Source organism: Centruroides sculpturatus, unplaced genomic scaffold (assembly GCF_000671375.1).
Source record: "Centruroides sculpturatus isolate CEXI.00-Female unplaced genomic scaffold, Cexi_2.0 scaffold526, whole genome shotgun sequence".
NCBI lineage: Eukaryota > Metazoa > Arthropoda > Arachnida > Scorpiones > Buthidae > Centruroides > Centruroides sculpturatus.
The window spans coordinates 426,238-446,911 of record NW_019384897.1 but is presented as its reverse complement, the minus strand read 5'-3'; the positions used below and the strand labels follow the sequence as shown (position 1 = coordinate 446,911).

General features: G+C 27.2%; 3 protein-coding genes and 1 long non-coding RNA gene across 6 annotated transcripts in view; all 4 read right to left on the bottom strand.

Moving 5' to 3' along the window:
* The window catches only part of LOC111631414 (medium-wave-sensitive opsin 1-like), a 6,606-nt gene extending 2,079 nt beyond the window's left edge, over positions 1 to 4,527 (bottom strand). The window contains exons 1-2 of the mRNA XM_023375649.1: positions 4,469 to 4,527; positions 3,335 to 3,428 (exon numbers count right to left, since the gene is read on the bottom strand). Of these exons, the coding sequence (XP_023231417.1) occupies positions 3,335 to 3,428; positions 4,469 to 4,527 (153 nt within the window). The remainder of the gene's footprint in view (positions 1 to 3,334; positions 3,429 to 4,468) is intronic.
* LOC111631427 (opsin-3-like) overlaps positions 1 to 5,310 on the bottom strand; it is a 15,141-nt gene extending 9,831 nt beyond the window's left edge. For 2 of the 3 annotated variants that reach the window (XM_023375662.1, XM_023375664.1), the window contains exons 1-2: positions 5,213 to 5,304; positions 3,335 to 3,428 (exon numbers count right to left, since the gene is read on the bottom strand). The gene's annotated coding sequence lies outside the window, so the exon portion shown is untranslated. Of the gene's footprint in view, positions 1 to 3,334; positions 3,429 to 5,212 lie in introns of all 3 variants that reach the window. The other variant, XM_023375663.1, reaches the window with a different exon arrangement.
* A 1,807-nt stretch (positions 5,311 to 7,117) lies between these two features.
* Positions 7,118 to 19,888, bottom strand: LOC111631423 (rhodopsin-like). Its single transcript, XM_023375657.1, has 4 exons — positions 19,538 to 19,888; positions 12,488 to 12,816; positions 7,411 to 7,647; positions 7,118 to 7,338 (listed from the first exon to the last, which is right to left on the bottom strand). The coding sequence occupies exons 1-4, from the start codon at positions 19,845 to 19,847 to the stop codon at positions 7,159 to 7,161; spliced, it is 1,056 nt and encodes a 351-aa protein (XP_023231425.1). The 5' UTR covers positions 19,848 to 19,888; the 3' UTR covers positions 7,118 to 7,158.
* On the bottom strand, positions 13,995 to 16,145 carry LOC111631424. The gene is made up of 3 exons (XR_002757699.1): positions 16,054 to 16,145; positions 14,176 to 14,269; positions 13,995 to 14,046 (listed from the first exon to the last, which is right to left on the bottom strand). It is a non-coding gene; the product is annotated as an uncharacterized LOC111631424 (long non-coding RNA).
* Positions 19,889 to 20,674: the final 786 nt, after the last annotated feature.

Genomic DNA, 20,674 nt, shown 5'->3' with positions numbered 1-20,674 from the left:
TATATTATATATAGTAATATATATTAATGAAGTAATAATAGGAAAAGTATTATATAAAAGAAAAATACATTTCGAGGATCATTATTCTACGAATAATTATAATATCAAGTTATCTTCAATTATGCGGTTAAACTGTTTTAAATGTAATTTTATCCTCTGAAGAAAGATATCGAATTTCGCCGCGTAAGTATGGTTTTCGGCCGAAACTTTCCATGTGATGTGTAATCAGGAAGACCAATACAAGGTGTTATTAACCCGATCATCGCCTGAAGTGAATCACGTGGTTTTTAGCTGTGACAGGACAACCTGTTGAAACAAGCAAACAAATACTGGAGTATAGAGAGCTGACCCACCCAAGAAATTATTAGCAACTTAAATAAAAAGATTCCAATCCTCTAACACTATTTACTCAAAATTTTCATTTTTTAAATGCACACGATCATAAATATAATCACAAATTCAATAGGACACTACTTTATAATTATATCTTATATTCAAGAATTAAATTCTTCCTTTATTCTATACATTTTATAGTATCGTTGGAGTGAGTTTTCTACAATTTTAAGTGCTTTTACACTTTAAATATATTTCCTAAACCAGTGTATGGTTAGTTCTATAAAAGTTTCGGTCAAATCGAATAAAAAAAATAATAATTTTTTTTCGAGTTATGTCAAAGGCTGCAAATGTAGCGTAATGTACTATTGTTAGATAAATTTAATGATGTAACATATAAGAAGAAAAATAGAATGCAATAGTGCATATCCTAACTGTTCTAAGAGAAACACCGAAAATAATGAAAATTGACATCTTATGGAATATTTAAGGGTGTTGGCACGACGTGATTCAACTCTTAAGTAGAAATATACTAGACTATAGAAAAACAGAAAATAATATACCCCCTAAAAGCTGAATTTTATTTTATTTTTTTTTCTTACAATTTGATATAGCCTTATAGTATTGTTAATGTGATACACTTAATATATACATTTATGTGTTTCTTTAACTGAAACAATGTTATTTTAAAAAAAAATATAATTGTAATTTTGATTTAAAATTTAAAAATTTACATATTTTTATTAAAATTTCGTAAAGATTTTATTTAGATGAGTTAAAAAAAAAAAGACAATAATATGATTTACAGCCTATTTTAGAATACAGCTATCATGGGTGCGGTCTCTATATTTCCGGACACGCCTGGTAACGTGCTTATGAGTTTAATTTCTTATCGGTCATAAGTAAAATCCTGTATTTTACTTAGGTTTCTGCATTAAAGTAAAAAAAACTTTTTTCTTATAGACGAACACTTGATTGAAACAGCTTATCTGTTTCGCTTTAATATGATAGCTAACGTGAGAAAAATCAAATTTTGACACGTTTACAACGTTTATCTTAAAGTTTATTACTAAAAATAGAATTTAATATTGTTTCTTTTCTTAATATAGACTTAATAATGAACTTCTAATTATATCATATATATATATATATTGAACTTGTTTGTTAATGAGTTATGTAATTAAATTAATAAGTTTATTGGATTCTAAAGTTTTATATTTTAATATATCCTATTGAATTTTTAAAATTTATTATTTAATTAATGTAATTAAACACGTAACATTAATTAGATAAGGAAAAGGTCATTGTCATAGGAAAGCTTCGTGAAAATTGATACATTTAACTGTTTCATATGGGAAAAGAAGAAAAAAAAAAAAGGTTTTGCCGAATTAAAAGTTCATTTTTAATGACAGATAACAAATGTTAAAGAATGCGGAAAATATTTTTCTATAACGTTCAATATTGATAAAAAGTCATTATTACTTTATGCTCAGTAATACACGCCTCAAGGTAAGGATAATATTCATTAAAACACTTACCAATTTAAGGATTAGAAAGGTAAGAAGATAATTATTATCTAATATTTTTATTCCATAATTTGTTTAATACATCATAAATTTTTATCAGTAAAAAGTAGTGATGTCAACACACAAAATATAAAGTAAAGAATCATTAGAAAGGGTTTTTTTAAGGTCTGAAAGTTATTTTGATTCACAGGGAAGTGAATAAGATGAACTTTTGTAACGGGAATTGTTTGATAACCGGAAAATTTCTTCGATTTTAATAGTGTTAACTATTAAAAAATACTATTTTCTATAAATATTTGTGATATTTAACTAATATTTCTTAATGATTTAATTAAGAATAAAAATTAGTAATAGGCCTACAGTATTTATATAATATTATCTATTATAATATTCATAAAGAATTAATCTAATATAATTTTATATTTTAGTAGGATTCTAATACAATAAAATTGCTTTTTTTGGGGGGTAATTACTTTTTATAAAATTATTGAAGCATTTTGGAGACGATTATATTGGTTTGGTATGTTTTATCTTAATTCTTCAATCGAAAATGACATTGATGGATTGATTTTGGTCAAATAAATAAGTTATTTTCTCGAAATTAGTTGTTTTTTTAATGGTTATTTTCGAAAATTTAATTATTTCCAGTATTAGATCATGTGAATTAGATAATGCGAGATAAATATGTATGCACAAAATAAAGCGAAACGTATTAAATAGACAGAATTTTACTGTGACTTACAATATGAATTTTAATAAAAAAAAAAGGCATAAACATTAAACATAACGAATATTCTCTTATACTACCATTGGTTTCTTTATAACAGACGTAATTTTTGTATAATTAGAGACAGAAATGAATAAATTGCTTAATTTCGAATGAAAATTTCATTTTCCACGTGTAACAATCGTAAGAAACATAAAAAGAGACGAGTTTCATCGACAATGGCCAGTACAGGTTGTAGGCGTCCAGTATTCTGTTAGGTAAAAACGCCTTATCCAATTCGTCTGAACTATTATTTAACGCCCAAGGTGCCGTAATGGTGACCTTGTGGACAGATAACAACGAACTTTGTTGAACAATAGGGGATGTGTCTGAGTTTTCCCAACCTCTCGCTTGGTGGGCGAGGTATTAGTACTCATAGGTGCACTTTAGAATAAGCTTCCTGGTTCCCATAATAAAATAAGAATAGATTCCAGTACTTTTTGTGAACTTTACAAAAGAAATAATTATAGTCAAGACACTTCAGATACTATATATTGAATAGCCTATACTGTAGAAAAGTAATTTTTGATTGGTCGATTTAAGTATTATTAAATTAAAGTAGTAGACTTTATATATATGTAAATATCCACAAACTTTTTATATTTAACATCATTTACTTACCGTATTTAAGTATTATTAAATTAAGAAAGTAGACTTTATATATATGTAAATATCCACAAACTTTTTATATTTAACATCATTTACTTACCGTATTGAATTCTTTTGGAACAGCATTGAATTCAATGCTTATTTTCAAACTATTTACATTCTGTATTGAAAACGTAAGATTTGTTTGTTCGAAACTGAAAGAGGTAAACCCATTAAAAAGTTTTATATAACAGCTCTTTCGAGTAATTTAATTTCACTTTTACACACGCTCTTTGAATATTTTTAAATGCAAAAATCTTAAATTTTTAAATTTAAAGTACAAAATTCTTAACATTGATTTAAAATATATAAATTAATGTTAAAAATTTCAGTCTGTCTATAACGTTTTATTTTATTTTTTTTTGAATTTAATGGCTAGTAGCTTAAAATTTAGAAATTGTACTGTACATTTATTATTAAAGATGGACATTTCTTAGAAGTTTTTTTTATTTATTTATCATAAAGTTTTAATTTTTTATGTTAAATGAAAAAAACATTCTGGGAAGATTAGGATGAAATTTTAGATTTATGTAGATTAAGATATAGAAATATCTCCTACCTATTACCACAATAAAAACAAAATGGTGGTCATATCAGTTTTTCATAAATATAATCTGAATCAAATCGAATGAAAAAAACAATTGTGGTAATTTTTTTTTGCACAGAAAGTGATTAATATGACTTGTGGTTGCCTCCCGCACGCACACACGCTACATAACGATTACTCATGCTGTTATAACGTCGTTTATCGGCTCTGTCGGGAGCAAAGTCAACGAACATCTTGACGCTCCTAGTGTTCTTGGTAGAGGCTAACGGAATTATATTCTATAGGATTTAGGTCCAACGATACTTCTGGCAATTCCGTGCAACGAATATTTCCACTGTCAAGAAAGTCATTGACGAGTGAAACTTTATATGCTCTTTCATCATCGTCCAAGAAAGTGAAATCTGCACCATAACCAGTGGCGGATTAATTATCACCCTGGCCTCTACACAGCGCAATAGTAAGAATCCCCTAACGTATCCCTTTTTTGAATTGACTAAAATGATTTTAAGTTAGGTTAAATAACATATCAATGAATTTTTTTTGTTTTACTCTCGGGTCCCTAGGTTTTAGCCTACTCAGTATAATGGTTAATCTCCCACTATACACAGCATTTTAGAAAAATTTAACATAAGGGTTTCGAAATCTCACCTTCTTGCAGTAATGGTATCCCTGGTAAAAACGTGGAGTTCAGTGTGATCATTAAGCATAATGTCTCCACAGATTATGATACCACCTCTTACGGTACAAACTAGTCTTTTTCCACCATGTTTATTGGACTACAGCTGTCCCTTGATAGTCCGACGTTTTGTAATCCGACATGCTCAGTAGTCCGACGCACCTCCCGTCAAGGTACCCGTCCCCGTTACTTGTCTGCTTGCACAGAAGCATGTCGCAACGTAAATCTCCCCACCAAATTCTTACACGATGACACATTTTGTGTGTTTTCCGTGAGTAATTCTGTTCGAACAGTTGGAATAGGGAATATTGTAGGCTACTGCTAGCAAAACAATGCCAAATATGTAATCACTTTCAATAATCCGGACACTTTTGGTAAACCGACACCCCTTTAGTCCCATACCTGTCGGATTATCAAGGGACAGCTGTATATCTAATTATCCGCTCTGTAAGATTCTAATCCGACGAGAATCATTATGTAGATTAATTCATAAATAGAGTCCAAATATAGAAAATTATTCGTATGTTTTGGATATAATACATAGAAATAAGGGAGGAATTTCTAAAGTAAAGAGCTGGATTTTCGTATTCCGAACTATACCTTAATACAAGAATAGAATATGATCCTAAAGCAATAAACTGTTTTGTTCTATCTGCTTCCGTTTCTAGAATTTTTATAAAAAGATTTTTCCCATAGGAAAAGCATTAAATTCTTACCGTCAATTGCTGGAATAACCAGAAAGGTTACGATTAGCTTTAAGATGAATTGTCTTAAATAGCTCTTATAAAAATACTCTTTAATGTTTCAATTCTTGAATATTTTATTGTTATTTAGAGCACTAAAAGGTTTTAGATCAATACAACTATAAATATTAACAAAAACATATTTAATCTTTCTTTTAAAGCGTACACTCGTTTACGAGAAACTACACTTTTTTCTTCATTAAATTTTATCATCTAAAATAAAGTTACAAAATTAAAAATTTATTCAATTTTTTTTTTTTAATGCTAAAGTAGCAATACTTTTAGAATAATATTCTATTCTTTCTGATGTAAAATGTAATGTTTATCTTATTAACTTTATATTCTTCCATTTTTATATACACAGAACATAATATTCTATCGAAATTTAATGTTATCTTATTGGATAATTTTACTTTAATTAACTTGTAATATAATATAATATGTAATATAATACATATTATATAACATGTAACATGTAATATAATACATATTAAAAATCAAAGAGTTCGGTTCTTATAATTTGTATTTTGAATTTTAATTAAGCATGAATTCATAATTAGATAAAGTGTCTAATTAAACAAATGAATCAGTTTTAAGAAGTTAATTACCACAATTAAGTTTTTTTTTTAATAATTAAGTCAAATATCATAATCACGAAATTTCATCTCGCATCTTTTCTTACGTAATTAACTTAAAAAGAACACGATGATTAAATCATTAGTGATTTTAATTAATTAACTAATTATTAAGTAATTAGCACATTTTATGAAAAACTTTAGAATCTTACTTATTTTTTTATTTATTAGATTTATTGTTCTTATCTTTTATCCGTTGATAAATATAGATAAAACTAATTGCATGTATCGGGCTTTTGAGGGGGGTGAAAGGTTGATAAGGTTGAATTTGGAGAGGGTGATCAAAACAGCGATTTTAGTAACTAAATTGTACATTTATTGACCTTAGCATTTTCAATAATTAAACTGTAAAACACTAAATTGCTCGTGCTAAAGTTAACAGGAAGTGGGACCCGACTCACCTTGTTCGTCCCACAGACTTAGCCACTTCGTCCGTAACATTACCCCATTCCCAAATCTCTCATAAGCGGCATCATCTATAGGATAAGAGCTTTAATTTGATACCAAAACCGTATTTTTAACCCCAGCCGTTTATTCAAAATAAGTCGGACAAACTGAAACATTTTCTAATAAATGTTCAGACGTCATAAGAAGAAACTTTTTTTATGCTAGAATTAACAATTCTAATTGGTCTCAGGAGAATAAAATACTTAAAAAACTAATTAGAAAAGTTTCAATTCTTTATAAAACTTTAAAAAAATTAATAGAAAGTGTGTCGTATATTTTATAAAATAGAATTTTATTCGCCATTGAACTTGAAACAATTAGACTATTTACTCAATATAATATCCATGATATAAGTCTCTGTCAGCTCTCGTAGATTACTTCAACTAGAAATTTAATCCTGTACAAGTTCATTAAGTACTCTAGACAAGTTTTTTTCCATTGACATTGAATTTCTGATACACTTTATTAAATTTCAACGTCAAGATCGATATCAAAAATACTTTTATATACCTTTTACTTATTTAAAACGATTTAAATTGATTAAATGTTTAAATTATTGTAATTATCAATACAATTAAAAGATTTATTAATTCACTTATTATTTAGACGAATAGATACATTCAATTTATTAAATCTTTAATTAAAGTTTAGTATTATAAATGGCAAAACTTTGACTTTATAATTCACTTTTTAATGCTATTATCGGGATCCGAGTACTAAATTTTACGGATTTCTTTCAGAAAATACTTAAATAATNTATTAGATAAGGGAAACATAAATTTTTTGAATTCTTATATATATTTTTTTATTTAATTTTACTTTATATTTAATATTTATTTAAACTTTAGAAGTGTCAGTTTTGAGAGATTTCTTGGATTTAATTGGAACACTCGTTGCTACTGCTACAGTTGGCTTGATGCTATCCACTGTATAAAAATAATTAGTAGTTACAGAAAAATCTTCATTTCTCTCTCTTATAGACCTTCTTTGAAACTTTTTCTTAAGAGATTTATTAACCTGTAAAAATAAACTGTTAAATGTTAGTTAGATTAATAAAATTCTATAGTTCTAAATTGTAAGCATATTTACTTGAGTATTTAAGAAGAAATATACAATTGGATTGTATATAACGCTAGTTTTGGCGAATATGGCCGGTGCTACTGACGCTATGGGACCTATGAGATGGGAATATCCTGTAGTTACCATTAATGATACCACTGCGTAAGGTGTCCAAGCAGTTAGAGTACAAACTACCATAGCTGCTGCCATCATTGTCACTCGTTGTTCAGCTTTTGCTTTCTTCTTATTCTTTATCATCTTTGGTCCCTAAAAGGACAAATAATAATATATGAAACATTGTTATTTATTAATTTTATTACTTTAATTCTATTATTAGAGAGGTTGCTGCCGACGTTTTCAACGCGAAAACTGGAACGTCGGACGTTCAGCGCCGCCTTCCTGTGAGCCTAGAAGTTTGACAATGGCGTTTAGAACGTCAGTGGAATCATGCTCGACGTTCCAAACTTTATTGTCAAACTTCTAGACTTACAGGAAGGCGGCGCTAAACGTCCGACGTACACGTTTTTGCGTTGAAAACTTCGGCCGTAACCTCTCTATTAACAAGTTTTCTTTTAATAATTAGCATGCTTTTTTTATGAATAATTTCCTTTTAGTTAAGAAAAAGTACGATTATCAGTGGTATTTCCTTCGGAATTAGCACAAGGTTGCTGTTGTGAACAAATCACACAGGAACTGTCTTTTTGATAGAAAAAGTAGGTTTATTTTCTATAATTTAGAAAGAATATAATAATTTACTTCTACAGTTCTCCCCTTCCCCCACCAATTTTAATTCACTGTATTGTATAAAACATCAGACATTCTAACAAACATACAGTGAATGCTCTTACACCTTATTTTTATCCAGTTTTTATTGGTTTTAAAGGTTTTTTTTAATTATGTTTTACTACCTTTTAGTCAGAAAAAAAACTTTCTATACATTTTAACGAAATTTTATTTATTTTTACAGGTATACCCATTCTGTAATTTCTTACATTTGCCGATATATTTAATAAAATAGGTCCGAAGAGGGGCATATTCTTTCTAAATTATAGAAAATAAACTTAGTTTTTCCATAAAAAAAAAGAAAGTTCCTGTGTGATTTGTTCACAACAGCAATCTTGTGCTAATTCCTAAAGAAATACAACTAATTGAGAGAACAGTAAGTACTACGATTGTCAGTCGTTCAGCTGAGTTATATTATCTTTCGTGAACTTAGTTTTCATCCAGTACATTGGACACGTTACCTGCTAAAGCGGCTTTAATAGACAATGTGCCCATTAACTTCACATTAAACGACAATGGATTCTTGATCCGAATTATTCTGGCTTGAAATATCGGACGGTAGAATAACTTCTTTAAAAATAAATATTATAAAAAGACAATCCTCAAACATTGATAAGCAGGAACATATTGAAATTTCCACCTAAATATTGTCAATTTAAGCAATTCAATTGCTCTAAAATAACATTTTATCAACCGATTCTATTAATAAACAAGCACCTTTGCATATATTGCCAACACCACACTGCTAAATATAGCCTATATAATCATTTTATTTAAAAACTAATATAAACAATTAATTGCTATATTTAAAATTATATATAACATTAACTTAAAAAATATTCATATTAAGCTTATAAAATAATAATAATAATAATAATAATAATAAATGGTCAATTTATTACAGTATTTATATATGCCATATCTTGCCACAGTTATCTTATGATGAGGATAGCTTAAATACACTACTGTAAATACTTTTTCTTAAATTTTCTGTGCCAAGATGGGATGCATCTTTACTTCCCCTAATGTAGTGTATATGCCGGGTAGCCTACTACCTGGCGCATAGGACACATTGTCTCAATTTTGCTCTAAAATATTTATTAAGGATCCCTTTTAGTTCAGAGAGCATTAAGAGGTCTGAAAGATGATGTTCATGGAGGCTGAAGACCAATGACAGTAAAATAGGAAACAGGAATAATGAAGAAGCATGTCTGAGATAGAGAACACAGAGAGTACTGTATTTTAAATTAAATAAATTAAGAATATGATTAAAAATTGCAGCCTGGCATTATGACGATGTCACAATAAATAATTGTCGTTTATTAAATATAAAATGTTAAAGAGGAAAATGATAAACTGCATTTAAAATTTTAATTTGTCTCTAACCGTATGCAGAATGGAATAAGAATCCTTTCTCATTTACTCTTCTCAATTCAAGTATTTCCAAGAAAAATAAAGATAAAAGAAACCCTCATTAAAATATTTAAAAATAGAAAAGTTAAATCTAGTAATAGTGAAATAAATATCCGAATAATTTAAATAATTAATTATAGTCTTCAATTATCGAATTATCTTTGATATTTTAAACTTTAAATAATTAAAAAATATATAGGCGTATTTTGTTTAAAGAAAAACATTTCTTAGCGGTTAAAGTTATCAATTCGTTTGTTTCCAATTTATTTTAATAGAATTAAAGTTTTATACGATTGTAATTTATTTAGATTCGTTTTAAATATTCTGATTACACTATAAATAATTTATTTATAAAAGTTTTATATAACACAATTTAAGGATAAAGAAGATAAATAATAGACGTATGTAGTGGTAAGAAAGACAAGAGAATAACAATTATAAGAAATATTTTCGGTGAATTTAATTCAAATTCATATTCGTTTTATCATTGATATATTAATTATCAACGGTATTGTAGTAAATAAGCTGTGATTCTCCTCCTCAGTGATGATAAATTGTGATTATCACTAAGGAGGATGAAGCATCGTCACTTTGGCGAAATACATTTGTTACATAACTTATAATCGTATGATCGTAAGTGTATGATGTAAGATGAAGTGTAAGAATTAAAATAATCCTTTCTTGAGATTAAAACATTAAAATAACACTTTTTAAGGATTATTTGAGTGTTTTAATCACCTCTGAAGTCAGAAGAGTCTTATAGTTTTATATATTTTTAATTTTTTCGAAATTGTTACAAGCAAAACTCATAATAATCTCTATTTATTGATATTTTCACAAACAATATTGAAAAATCGATTTATGATGTAAAGGAAGCTTCAGTATAAGAGAAGTTCGAAGTGACATTTTACGCACGAATCTGTCGTTACAATTTCTCTGTACTTCTATACAACTGCAATATTTTGTTACTAGATATAACTAAATTGTTATTCTATCTCATTAAAGTCTGTCAAGCTAATATACCGAATAAAATTCAATCAGATATATTTAAAATGGTTATTTAAATAAATTATAAAATTCGATTTGAACCTTACTGATATTTTAAATTTATTCCGTTAATAATATTTAAACTACAAAGAAATTTATATAAAGAAGACAATTTTGAAGAAAATTTTTGAATATTTTTTCTTCTTTAAATGTATATTTTTAGACGTTTATGTCCCAAAAGTCCATTTATACGCGTCAAATTTTACTCTTCATTTCTAAATCAATAAATTCTAATATTAAAATATGGATATATATACAATAGTCTTAAAATTACTTTTATATGTTAATATGAAAATATTTTATTACCTTTATATATCTCGTTTATTTATTTATTTATTATTTTATATAATCAAAGAATTTTTCTGATTTTAATATGATTTTTGATACTCTAATGCTTCGTTTCCTATCATTAAAAACCAGAAACAGAATCATTTAAAAAATCTGTTTCAGTTATTATTCTCTTTCCGTTTTATATCCACTACACCAGAAATAGAGTACAGAATTTCTTAGCGAACTTTCATCACTAATAACAGGAATAATAATTAAAAAATAGATAAGTTCTGTTTCCTAAACACTAGGAGTTTGGTCATCTTTCCACTATATTCTCCACTTATTCTCCACTATAGTAATATATATTTTTGTAATACTTTGCTATGAATATTACTACGCGATATTTACTATATATTCGAATCAAATACAGCAAAAACAATTTCCGGATATAACCGTATTTTCTATATTTTCAACAAGTATTATATAAATAGAAATTCTCCCGTCAAGCATGACGGATACTTTTTATGAGAAAGTAGAGATTGAAGAATTGATAAGAGAAAAACTAGAGATTTCAAGAAATCAAGTAGTATTACTAATATTTCAACGAATTAATTATAGTTTATACCCTCGAGCTTGACGTTATGATGTTTCTGCAGCCCTTAAAAAAGTCATTCTTACTCGATGTTGCTTTCACGGTCTTCAGGGATCTCAATTGTTCTTATTATTTCAGATCTGATCAATTAAAATTGATCAGATCTGAAAGAATAAGAACAATTACTCTTACGATTTCGCCTAGGCATTTTTTTTTCGGACAAAACAGCGAACGTTTTAATTCCAAGTTTATAAAACAAAGATGAATTGTATGTACTATACTGTATTCAAATGAGCGATAACACTTTGTAAATAACGGGTTCGTTAGCTCTTTACTTCCGATTGGACATATTATAGAAATAACAAATAAAATTATGGAAATTCAAAAAGAAAACTTCATTACAATTTCTGTTAAGAAAGAAAGGTTCGTGTTTAATCTCAATCTTTCTAAAGACTCGGAGATAAGACACGGAAACTATTCTTTAACACTATTGATAATAATCGATTCAACCTTGGTAATAGAAATCTATATTATAGGCCTATATCGGTATCTACTCTACCAAAATTGGTTTCCAAATTATATTACAGAAATAGAAAATTATTTTAGCTCTACCTTTAAAAGAAAAAAATATTTTTAACTTATGTACAGACTGTAAGACATTTATGTAAATAAATATAATTCCTCAATAAACTTATGATATTTCTAATATAATTTGCTCTAAAAGCTAATTAAATTGGAGTATAACGAAATTAATTTTCATCATCGTTAATCTATCGAAATATTTATAATAATTAAATTATATTTTTATTAATGAAATTCCGTAAAATAATCGATTAAGAATAAGATAAAAATAAATCGTAAAATACAAATAAAATAAATTGAAAGTAATAAAAATCTCTTAGAAATTTTAGAATCGAATGAAAAGAGCTTAAGAATGATACGATTATATTTTTGTTTCCAATTTAAAATAACCAAAATAAGATGATCGATCAGTATACTCACCTTACAAACAATGTATATGACTTTGCCGTAACAGGATGCCATAATCAGGACGGGTGCGAAGTAACCAAGAATGAAGATATAAATGATGTAGGAAGTGTTGGTTACAGATTTCGTTTCCCAATCCACAGAACAAGCTATACCCGGTGTTTCTAGTATATATCTATTCCAGCCGAACAGAGGAGGTAAACTCATACTCAGTGAATAAATCCAAATACACACGATGCACGCTACGGCTTTTTCTTTAGTTAGACCCACTGACTGATAATGTCTGGACAGGATTATGTATCTTTCCACAGCTATTACTGTCACTGTTCCCACTGCTGTCATTCCTGTTTCAAGAAAACAATTCGTTACCATTATTTAATTAATAACAATCGTTACAACTCGATTAAATTCGCGACGACATAGACTAAGTAATTATTTATTAATATTTCGGTAATTTCCGAAGAATCAAATCGCTGTATGTATCGTTCTTCGTATTCTAAGAACTGTGAAGCATTTGATTAATTAATGGAATTTCGTTTTTATTTTCCTGGTTGTATATATATATATATATAACAGAGGGAAAATATGGCCGTTGGTCAAAAAAAATGACCCCCCAAAAAATATTTTTGGACTCGAGGGACTTTGAAACGTCGAGAAATGCAAGAAAATTCGGGGTAATTTATGTATGTATAGACATCAGTGTGTTTGGGGGGAGACACGATTTTTTTACCCTGTTTGAAGCTTAATAACTCGTGTACTTTACGTCGAAAGTTTCTGAAATTTTGCAGCTAGGTTTGCTTATTAGGGGGATTAACGCTATTAAATTTCGATGGTTAAAGGTCGAGGGGGTGGGGAGATAATGGAGATCGTGTGTATCGGATTTAATGATGATTTTACTCGTTATTAGCATTTATAAATTTTATAAAACCCATACCTACCCTCAAAATTAAGTTTAAAATATATATAAAAAAAGTTTTTAATAATAAAATATCGTAACAGATGACGCCAACAAATGTTGCCGGGAAAGTTAAGCAACTCATTGCTGGATTTTTTTTTTATCGTCAAGTTTTTAATACTTCCAAACTTTCGTCCATTAGATTTCTTCGGTATTTATTTATAAATTTTTTTTTTAATATCAAACATTAAATTATATTTTTAACTCAAAAAATTAATAATAAACTCATAAATTAATGATATCGTCGAGCATATTGATTGCATTACAAATTGTGTTATCTTTAATAATAATTTTTATATGTGGTGTTAATTTGTGTTGAGTTATTATATTAATTAATAATATAGTCTTGTCTCTAACGTTATTTAATTGATAATTTTAAATATACTCTTGAATATCGATTGCATCCATTCAAAAATATTACTCGATTAGTTTGAGGAATTTAGGTTTATGTTATATTTCTCTAACTTTAAATTTATAATTTTCAAATATATAACTTTAAAATGATAAATTATAAAGTTTATAACTATAAGTTTTTATATAATTGTAATAAAAATTAAGTTTCAAATGTGTATAAGCTTATTTAACATCTTCAATTTCTCTTGTGCTACTTGAGTTACATCTGTCAATTATTAAAAAAAATATTAAAAAGTTTACATAATATAATTTTAAGTATTATTAAATTAAGAAAGTAGACTTTATATATATGTAAATATCCACAAACTTTTTATATTTAACATCATTTACTTACCGTATTGAATTCTTTTGGAACAGCATTGAATTCAATGCTTATTTTCAAACTATTTACATTCTGTATTGAAAACGTAAGATTTGTTTGTTCGAAACTGAAAGAGGTAAACCCATTAAAAAGTTTTATATAACAGCTCTTTCGAGTAATTTAATTTCACTTTTACACACGCTCTTTGAATATTTTTAAATGCAAAAATCTTAAATTTTTAAATTTAAAGTACAAAATTCTTAACATTGATTTAAAATATATAAATTAATGTTAAAAATTTCAGTCTGTCTATAACGTTTTATTTTATTTTTTTTTGAATTTAATGGCTAGTAGCTTAAAATTTAGAAATTGTACTGTACATTTATTATTAAAGATGGACATTTCTTAGAAGTTTTTTTTATTTATTTATCATAAAGTTTTAATTTTTTATGTTAAATGAAAAAAACATTCTGGGAAGATTAGGATGAAATTTTAGATTTATGTAGATTAAGATATAGAAATATCTCCTACCTATTACCACAATAAAAACAAAATGGTGGTCATATCAGTTTTTCATAAATATAATCTGAATCAAATCGAATGAAAAAAACAATTGTGGTAATTTTTTTTTGCACAGAAAGTGATTAATATGACTTGTGGTTGCCTCCCGCACGCACACACGCTACATAACGATTACTCATGCTGTTATAACGTCGTTTATCGGCTCTGTCGGGAGCAAAGTCAACGAACATCTTGACGCTCCTAGTGTTCTTGGTAGAGGCTAACGGAATTATATTCTATAGGATTTAGGTCCAACGATACTTCTGGCAATTCCGTGCAACGAATATTTCCACTGTCAAGAAAGTCATTGACGAGTGAAACTTTATATGCTCTTTCATCATCGTCCAAGAAAGTGAAATCTGCACCATAACCAGTGGCGGATTAATTATCACCCTGGCCTCTACACAGCGCAATAGTAAGAATCCCCTAACGTATCCCTTTTTTGAATTGACTAAAATGATTTTAAGTTAGGTTAAATAACATATCAATGAATTTTTTTTGTTTTACTCTCGGGTCCCTAGGTTTTAGCCTACTCAGTATAATGGTTAATCTCCCACTATACACAGCATTTTAGAAAAATTTAACATAAGGGTTTCGAAATCTCACCTTCTTGCAGTAATGGTATCCCTGGTAAAAACGTGGAGTTCAGTGTGATCATTAAGCATAATGTCTCCACAGATTATGATACCACCTCTTACGGTACAAACTAGTCTTTTTCCACCATGTTTATTGGACTACAGCTGTCCCTTGATAGTCCGACGTTTTGTAATCCGACATGCTCAGTAGTCCGACGCACCTCCCGTCAAGGTACCCGTCCCCGTTACTTGTCTGCTTGCACAGAAGCATGTCGCAACGTAAATCTCCCCACCAAATTCTTACACGATGACACATTTTGTGTGTTTTCCGTGAGTAATTCTGTTCGAACAGTTGGAATAGGGAATATTGTAGGCTACTGCTAGCAAAACAATGCCAAATATGTAATCACTTTCAATAATCCGGACACTTTTGGTAAACCGACACCCCTTTAGTCCCATACCTGTCGGATTATCAAGGGACAGCTGTATATCTAATTATCCGCTCTGTAAGATTCTAATCCGACGAGAATCATTATGTAGATTAATTCATAAATAGAGTCCAAATATAGAAAATTATTCGTATGTTTTGGATATAATACATAGAAATAAGGGAGGAATTTCTAAAGTAAAGAGCTGGATTTTCGTATTCCGAACTATACCTTAATACAAGAATAGAATATGATCCTAAAGCAATAAACTGTTTTGTTCTATCTGCTTCCGTTTCTAGAATTTTTATAAAAAGATTTTTCCCATAGGAAAAGCATTAAATTCTTACCGTCAATTGCTGGAATAACCAGAAAGGTTACGATTAGCTTTAAGATGAATTGTCTTAAATAGCTCTTATAAAAATACTCTTTAATGTTTCAATTCTTGAATATTTTATTGTTATTTAGAGCACTAAAAGGTTTTAGATCAATACAACTATAAATATTAACAAAAACATATTTAATCTTTCTTTTAAAGCGTACACTCGTTTACGAGAAACTACACTTTTTTCTTCATTAAATTTTATCATCTAAAATAAAGTTACAGGATTAAAAATTTATTCAATTTTTTTTTTTTAATGCTAAAGTAGCAATACTTTTAGAATAATATTCTATTCTTTCTGATGTAAAATGTAATGTTTATCTTATTAACTTTATATTCTTCCATTTTTATATACACAGAACATAATATTCTATCGAAATTTAATGTTATCTTATTGGATAATTTTACTTTAATTAACTTGTAATATAATATAATATGTAATATAATACATATTATATAACATGTAACATGTAATATAATACATATTAAAAATCAAAGAGTTCGGTTCTTATAATTTGTATTTTGAATTTTAATTAAGCATGAATTCATAATTAGATAAAGTGTCTAATTAAACAAATGAATCAGTTTTAAGAAGTTAATTACCACAATTAAGTTTTTTTTTAATAATTAAGTCAAATATCATAATCACGAAATTTCATCTCGCATCTTTTCTTACGTAATTAACTTAAAAAGAACACGATGATTAAATCATTAGTGATTTTAATTAATTAACTAATTATTAAGTAATTAGCACATTTTATGAAAAACTTTAGAATCTTACTTATTTTTTTATTTATTAGATTTATTGTTCTTATCTTTTATCCGTTGATAAATATAGATAAAACTAATTGCATGTATCGGGCTTTTGAGGGGGGTGAAAGGTTGATAAGGTTGAATTTGGAGAGGGTGATCAAAACAGCGATTTTAGTAACTAAATTGTACATTTATTGACCTTAGCATTTTCAATAATTAAACTGTAAAACACTAAATTGCTCGTGCTAAAGTTAACAGGAAGTGGGACCCGACTCACCTTGTTCGTCCCACAGACTTAGCCACTTCGTCCGTAACATTACCCCATTCCCAAATCTCTCATAAGCGGCATCATCTATAGGATAAGAGCTTTAATTTGATACCAAAACCGTATTTTTAACCCCAGCCGTTTATTCAAAATAAGTCGGACAAACTGAAACATTTTCTAATAAATGTTCAGACGTCATAAGAAGAAACTTTTTTTATGCTAGAATTAACAATTCTAATTGGTCTCAGGAGAATAAAATACTTAAAAAACTAATTAGAAAAGTTTCAATTCTTTATAAAACTTTAAAAAAATTAATAGAAAGTGTGTCGTATATTTTATAAAATAGAATTTTATTCGCCATTGAACTTGAAACAATTAGACTATTTACTCAATATAATATCCATGATATAAGTCTCTGTCAGCTCTCGTAGATTACTTCAACTAGAAATTTAATCCTGTACAAGTTCATTAAGTACTCTAGACAAGTTTTTTTCCATTGACATTGAATTTCTGATACACTTTATTAAATTTCAACGTCAAGATCGATATCAAAAATACTTTTATATACCTTTTACTTATTTAAAACGATTTAAACTGATTAAATGTTTAAATTATTGTAATTATCAATACAATTAAAAGATTTATTAATTCACTTATTATTTAGACGAATAGATACATTCAATTTATTAAATCTTTAATTAAAGTTTAGTATTATAAATGGCAAAACTTTGACTTTATAATTCACTTTTTAATGCTATTATCGGGATCCGAGTACTAAATTTTACGGATTTCTTTCAGAAAATACTTAAATAATTTAATAATTTCATCACTGAACGTAATAACTTATCGTATTTTAAATATTATCAATCATTATTTTAATGTTAATTAATTTAATCCCTAGCTTTTGTTCCTCAAGATTTTATAATTATCACTTTATTTTCGGTATTATTCTATTAATGTTTAATTAATAAGGATGTATACAATTTATTGTATTATTTCTAAGCGATAAATCATTGTATTAATTTATGGTTTTCGGTTATAACGGCGTATGAAATATTTATTTATTAAAAAAATGGTTTGTATTAGAATATACGTGAAATACCATACTTAAATAGTTTTATTTAAGTTAATTAATTAATTAAACTTTAAATACTTTATTTTTCTTTTCGTTTAAAGTGAAATTTTTATGAAGTTTCAACGTTATTTAAACGGGAAATTTAATAAAAATTCTCGGTAGTCTTCAATTAAAATGTTTCGCGTAGATCCCTTGATGCATATTTTTCGAATTATTCTAAAATATTACCTTTTTCCAACAGAAAAATATTGTTAAAAAACTTGATAAATATTTAAATATATTTATTTTTTCATTAAAAAAATATATATATATAACTTAAGTGAACTTAGTAACAAGATGTTAAAAAAGAACACATAATTTAGAATTTTACTTTAATTTTTTCTTTAAAATTTAAAGAAAGATGTTAGTGGTAATTACAATTATTATTATTATTATATTAAAATACTAAATCATATAATAATTAATGTAAATAAAATAAAAAGTAGAATAAACAATTTTTAAACTATATTTTGTTTAAAGGCATTCGAAAATTTAAATCCGAAACTTTTGTAAAACAAATTGTAAATTAAATCTTTTATAATTGAAATTTTAATAGATAACTACAGATTTGTATTATTATTATCATTATTATTTTTTTAAACTGATTTTTAAAGCAATTATTCTAAGACAAGCGTGAATTAAGGGGTTGATAACGGAGGCTATCCCTCCCTCCTTTGAGATTTGCTCCTGAATCTGTCATTTAAAACAAATATATATTTATTTTTACGAATGATTCAATAGTAAATCGATAGGCAATCTTACTAATATTAGTTCAGGTAACGAAAAGTTAAAAAAAATAATATTATTATTATTATTATTAACAATAATAAACACTTGAAAAGTAATCTCTACGTATAACAAAATTCGAATATTCTCTGAGATTTTATGGATAGAATTTGATTTATTCATTAAATAAACAGATTATATTTTCATAAAATTCAAATTTTAAATGAAAAATAGTTTTCGTATTTAAACAATACCATTAAATTAAATGCATCATCCACTGAGAAAGACTAATCAATTATTTAATTTAATACGGTTAATAATTTTAACTTAATTTTAAAAACTTTTAATAATATAATTTATATTAAATTTTCTTAGCGTTTATAATATCTGTTTTTTTTTTTTGTTTTTTTAGTCAGATATTTATTCAATAATCTGAAGAAAATTACGAGAAAAACATTAAAATAATGACGGAAAATCAGTCTAGTTACAGATAAACGACGACAAGTTAAGCTTCGATTTTCTGTCCGACGTATTGAAAAATATTATTAAAAATCGTCAAAATCTTCAGTGGAAAGTTAGAAATGTTCGACTCACCTGTTAATGTCATAAAAAAGCCATAAGAGTAGCAGAGAAACTGTCCAAAAGGCCATCTCTGATTGAGCGCAGCTATAAAAGACAAAGGAGTTCCCAAAGCGGATATACTCAAATCACTCAAACTGAGATTCAACAAGATTCCATTCATCGGAGTTCTCAAACATCGATCGGAAACGATAGCTAAAATGGCAAGAAAGTTATTAAAACATCCGAAGAACCATATGAGAAAGAGGAACGATGCTGCTATATAGAAACCAGAAGAAGAGAACGAATCGGAGTTAGTGTAGTTGGGATGATAACTGATGTTCATGCTGCTCAGTTGGAGAAGCGAATGAGTGGATATTGAGGTTTACTATCATATTATAATAGTGGTGGCGCTTGTCTCAAATTCCCATATCGATTTTTATGAATTATTATGAGCACTCATTAATCTAATACATCATTTTGATAATCTGTTCGTCTGTAAATCATTAAAGTTCATTTTAATTAGGAAAACTTTAATTAGTATCCAAATTAAGTTCTCTTTAAATATGTTTTCTAATCGAAATCTTCCATATTATGAATTTTACTTGCATAATAAAGCTGTCTTTTCGGTTTGTTTAATGTAATTGAATTAATAATAGAACTATCTTATTTTGAAAATAAAAACAATTTACTTGTAAAATAAAAATAAAAAAAAACAAACTGTCAATAACAGATATTCCTGAAGCTGGTTTACTCATTTTTTTTTATTTCGCCTTAAGGTTTTTTGGTATTTTCTTGATTAAAAATATAAATGTATCAATTCTGTATGGTCGTATCTTTTGTTATATATCATTAAAGATATTTAGACGATGATAGAATTTTTAAACACATTCTTCTAATTAATTTTGCTGTTTTTTTGTAACTTATAAATAAATTTAAGATGTAAAAGAATAATTTTATCTTATTCAAATTTATTAATTCATCAAGAAAAGTCGACGATGATTCTTCTCATTCTGTACGATCTTACGCGATTTTTAAAGATGGATCAAGAAAATTGTATTATCTTAAAATTAGTTTGGCTAATCTATTAAAAATTACTATGTTGCAATATTTTGATTAGCTTAATTGTCGCCAAAATCATATCGTAAGATTATATTTAAGGTGTCTGTTACA

Coding starts and splice junctions, on each gene's coding strand:
- LOC111631423 (XM_023375657.1), bottom strand. CDS start 19,847: ATGAACATCAGTTATCATCCCAACTACACTAACTCCGATTCGTTCTCT. Junction 12,817..19,537: donor CTTTTTTATGACATTAACAG/GTGAGTCGAACA, acceptor TTCTTGAAACAG/GAATGACAGCAGTGGGAACA. Junction 7,648..12,487: donor TCATATACATTGTTTGTAAG/GTGAGTATACTG, acceptor TTGTCCTTTTAG/GGACCAAAGATGATAAAGAA.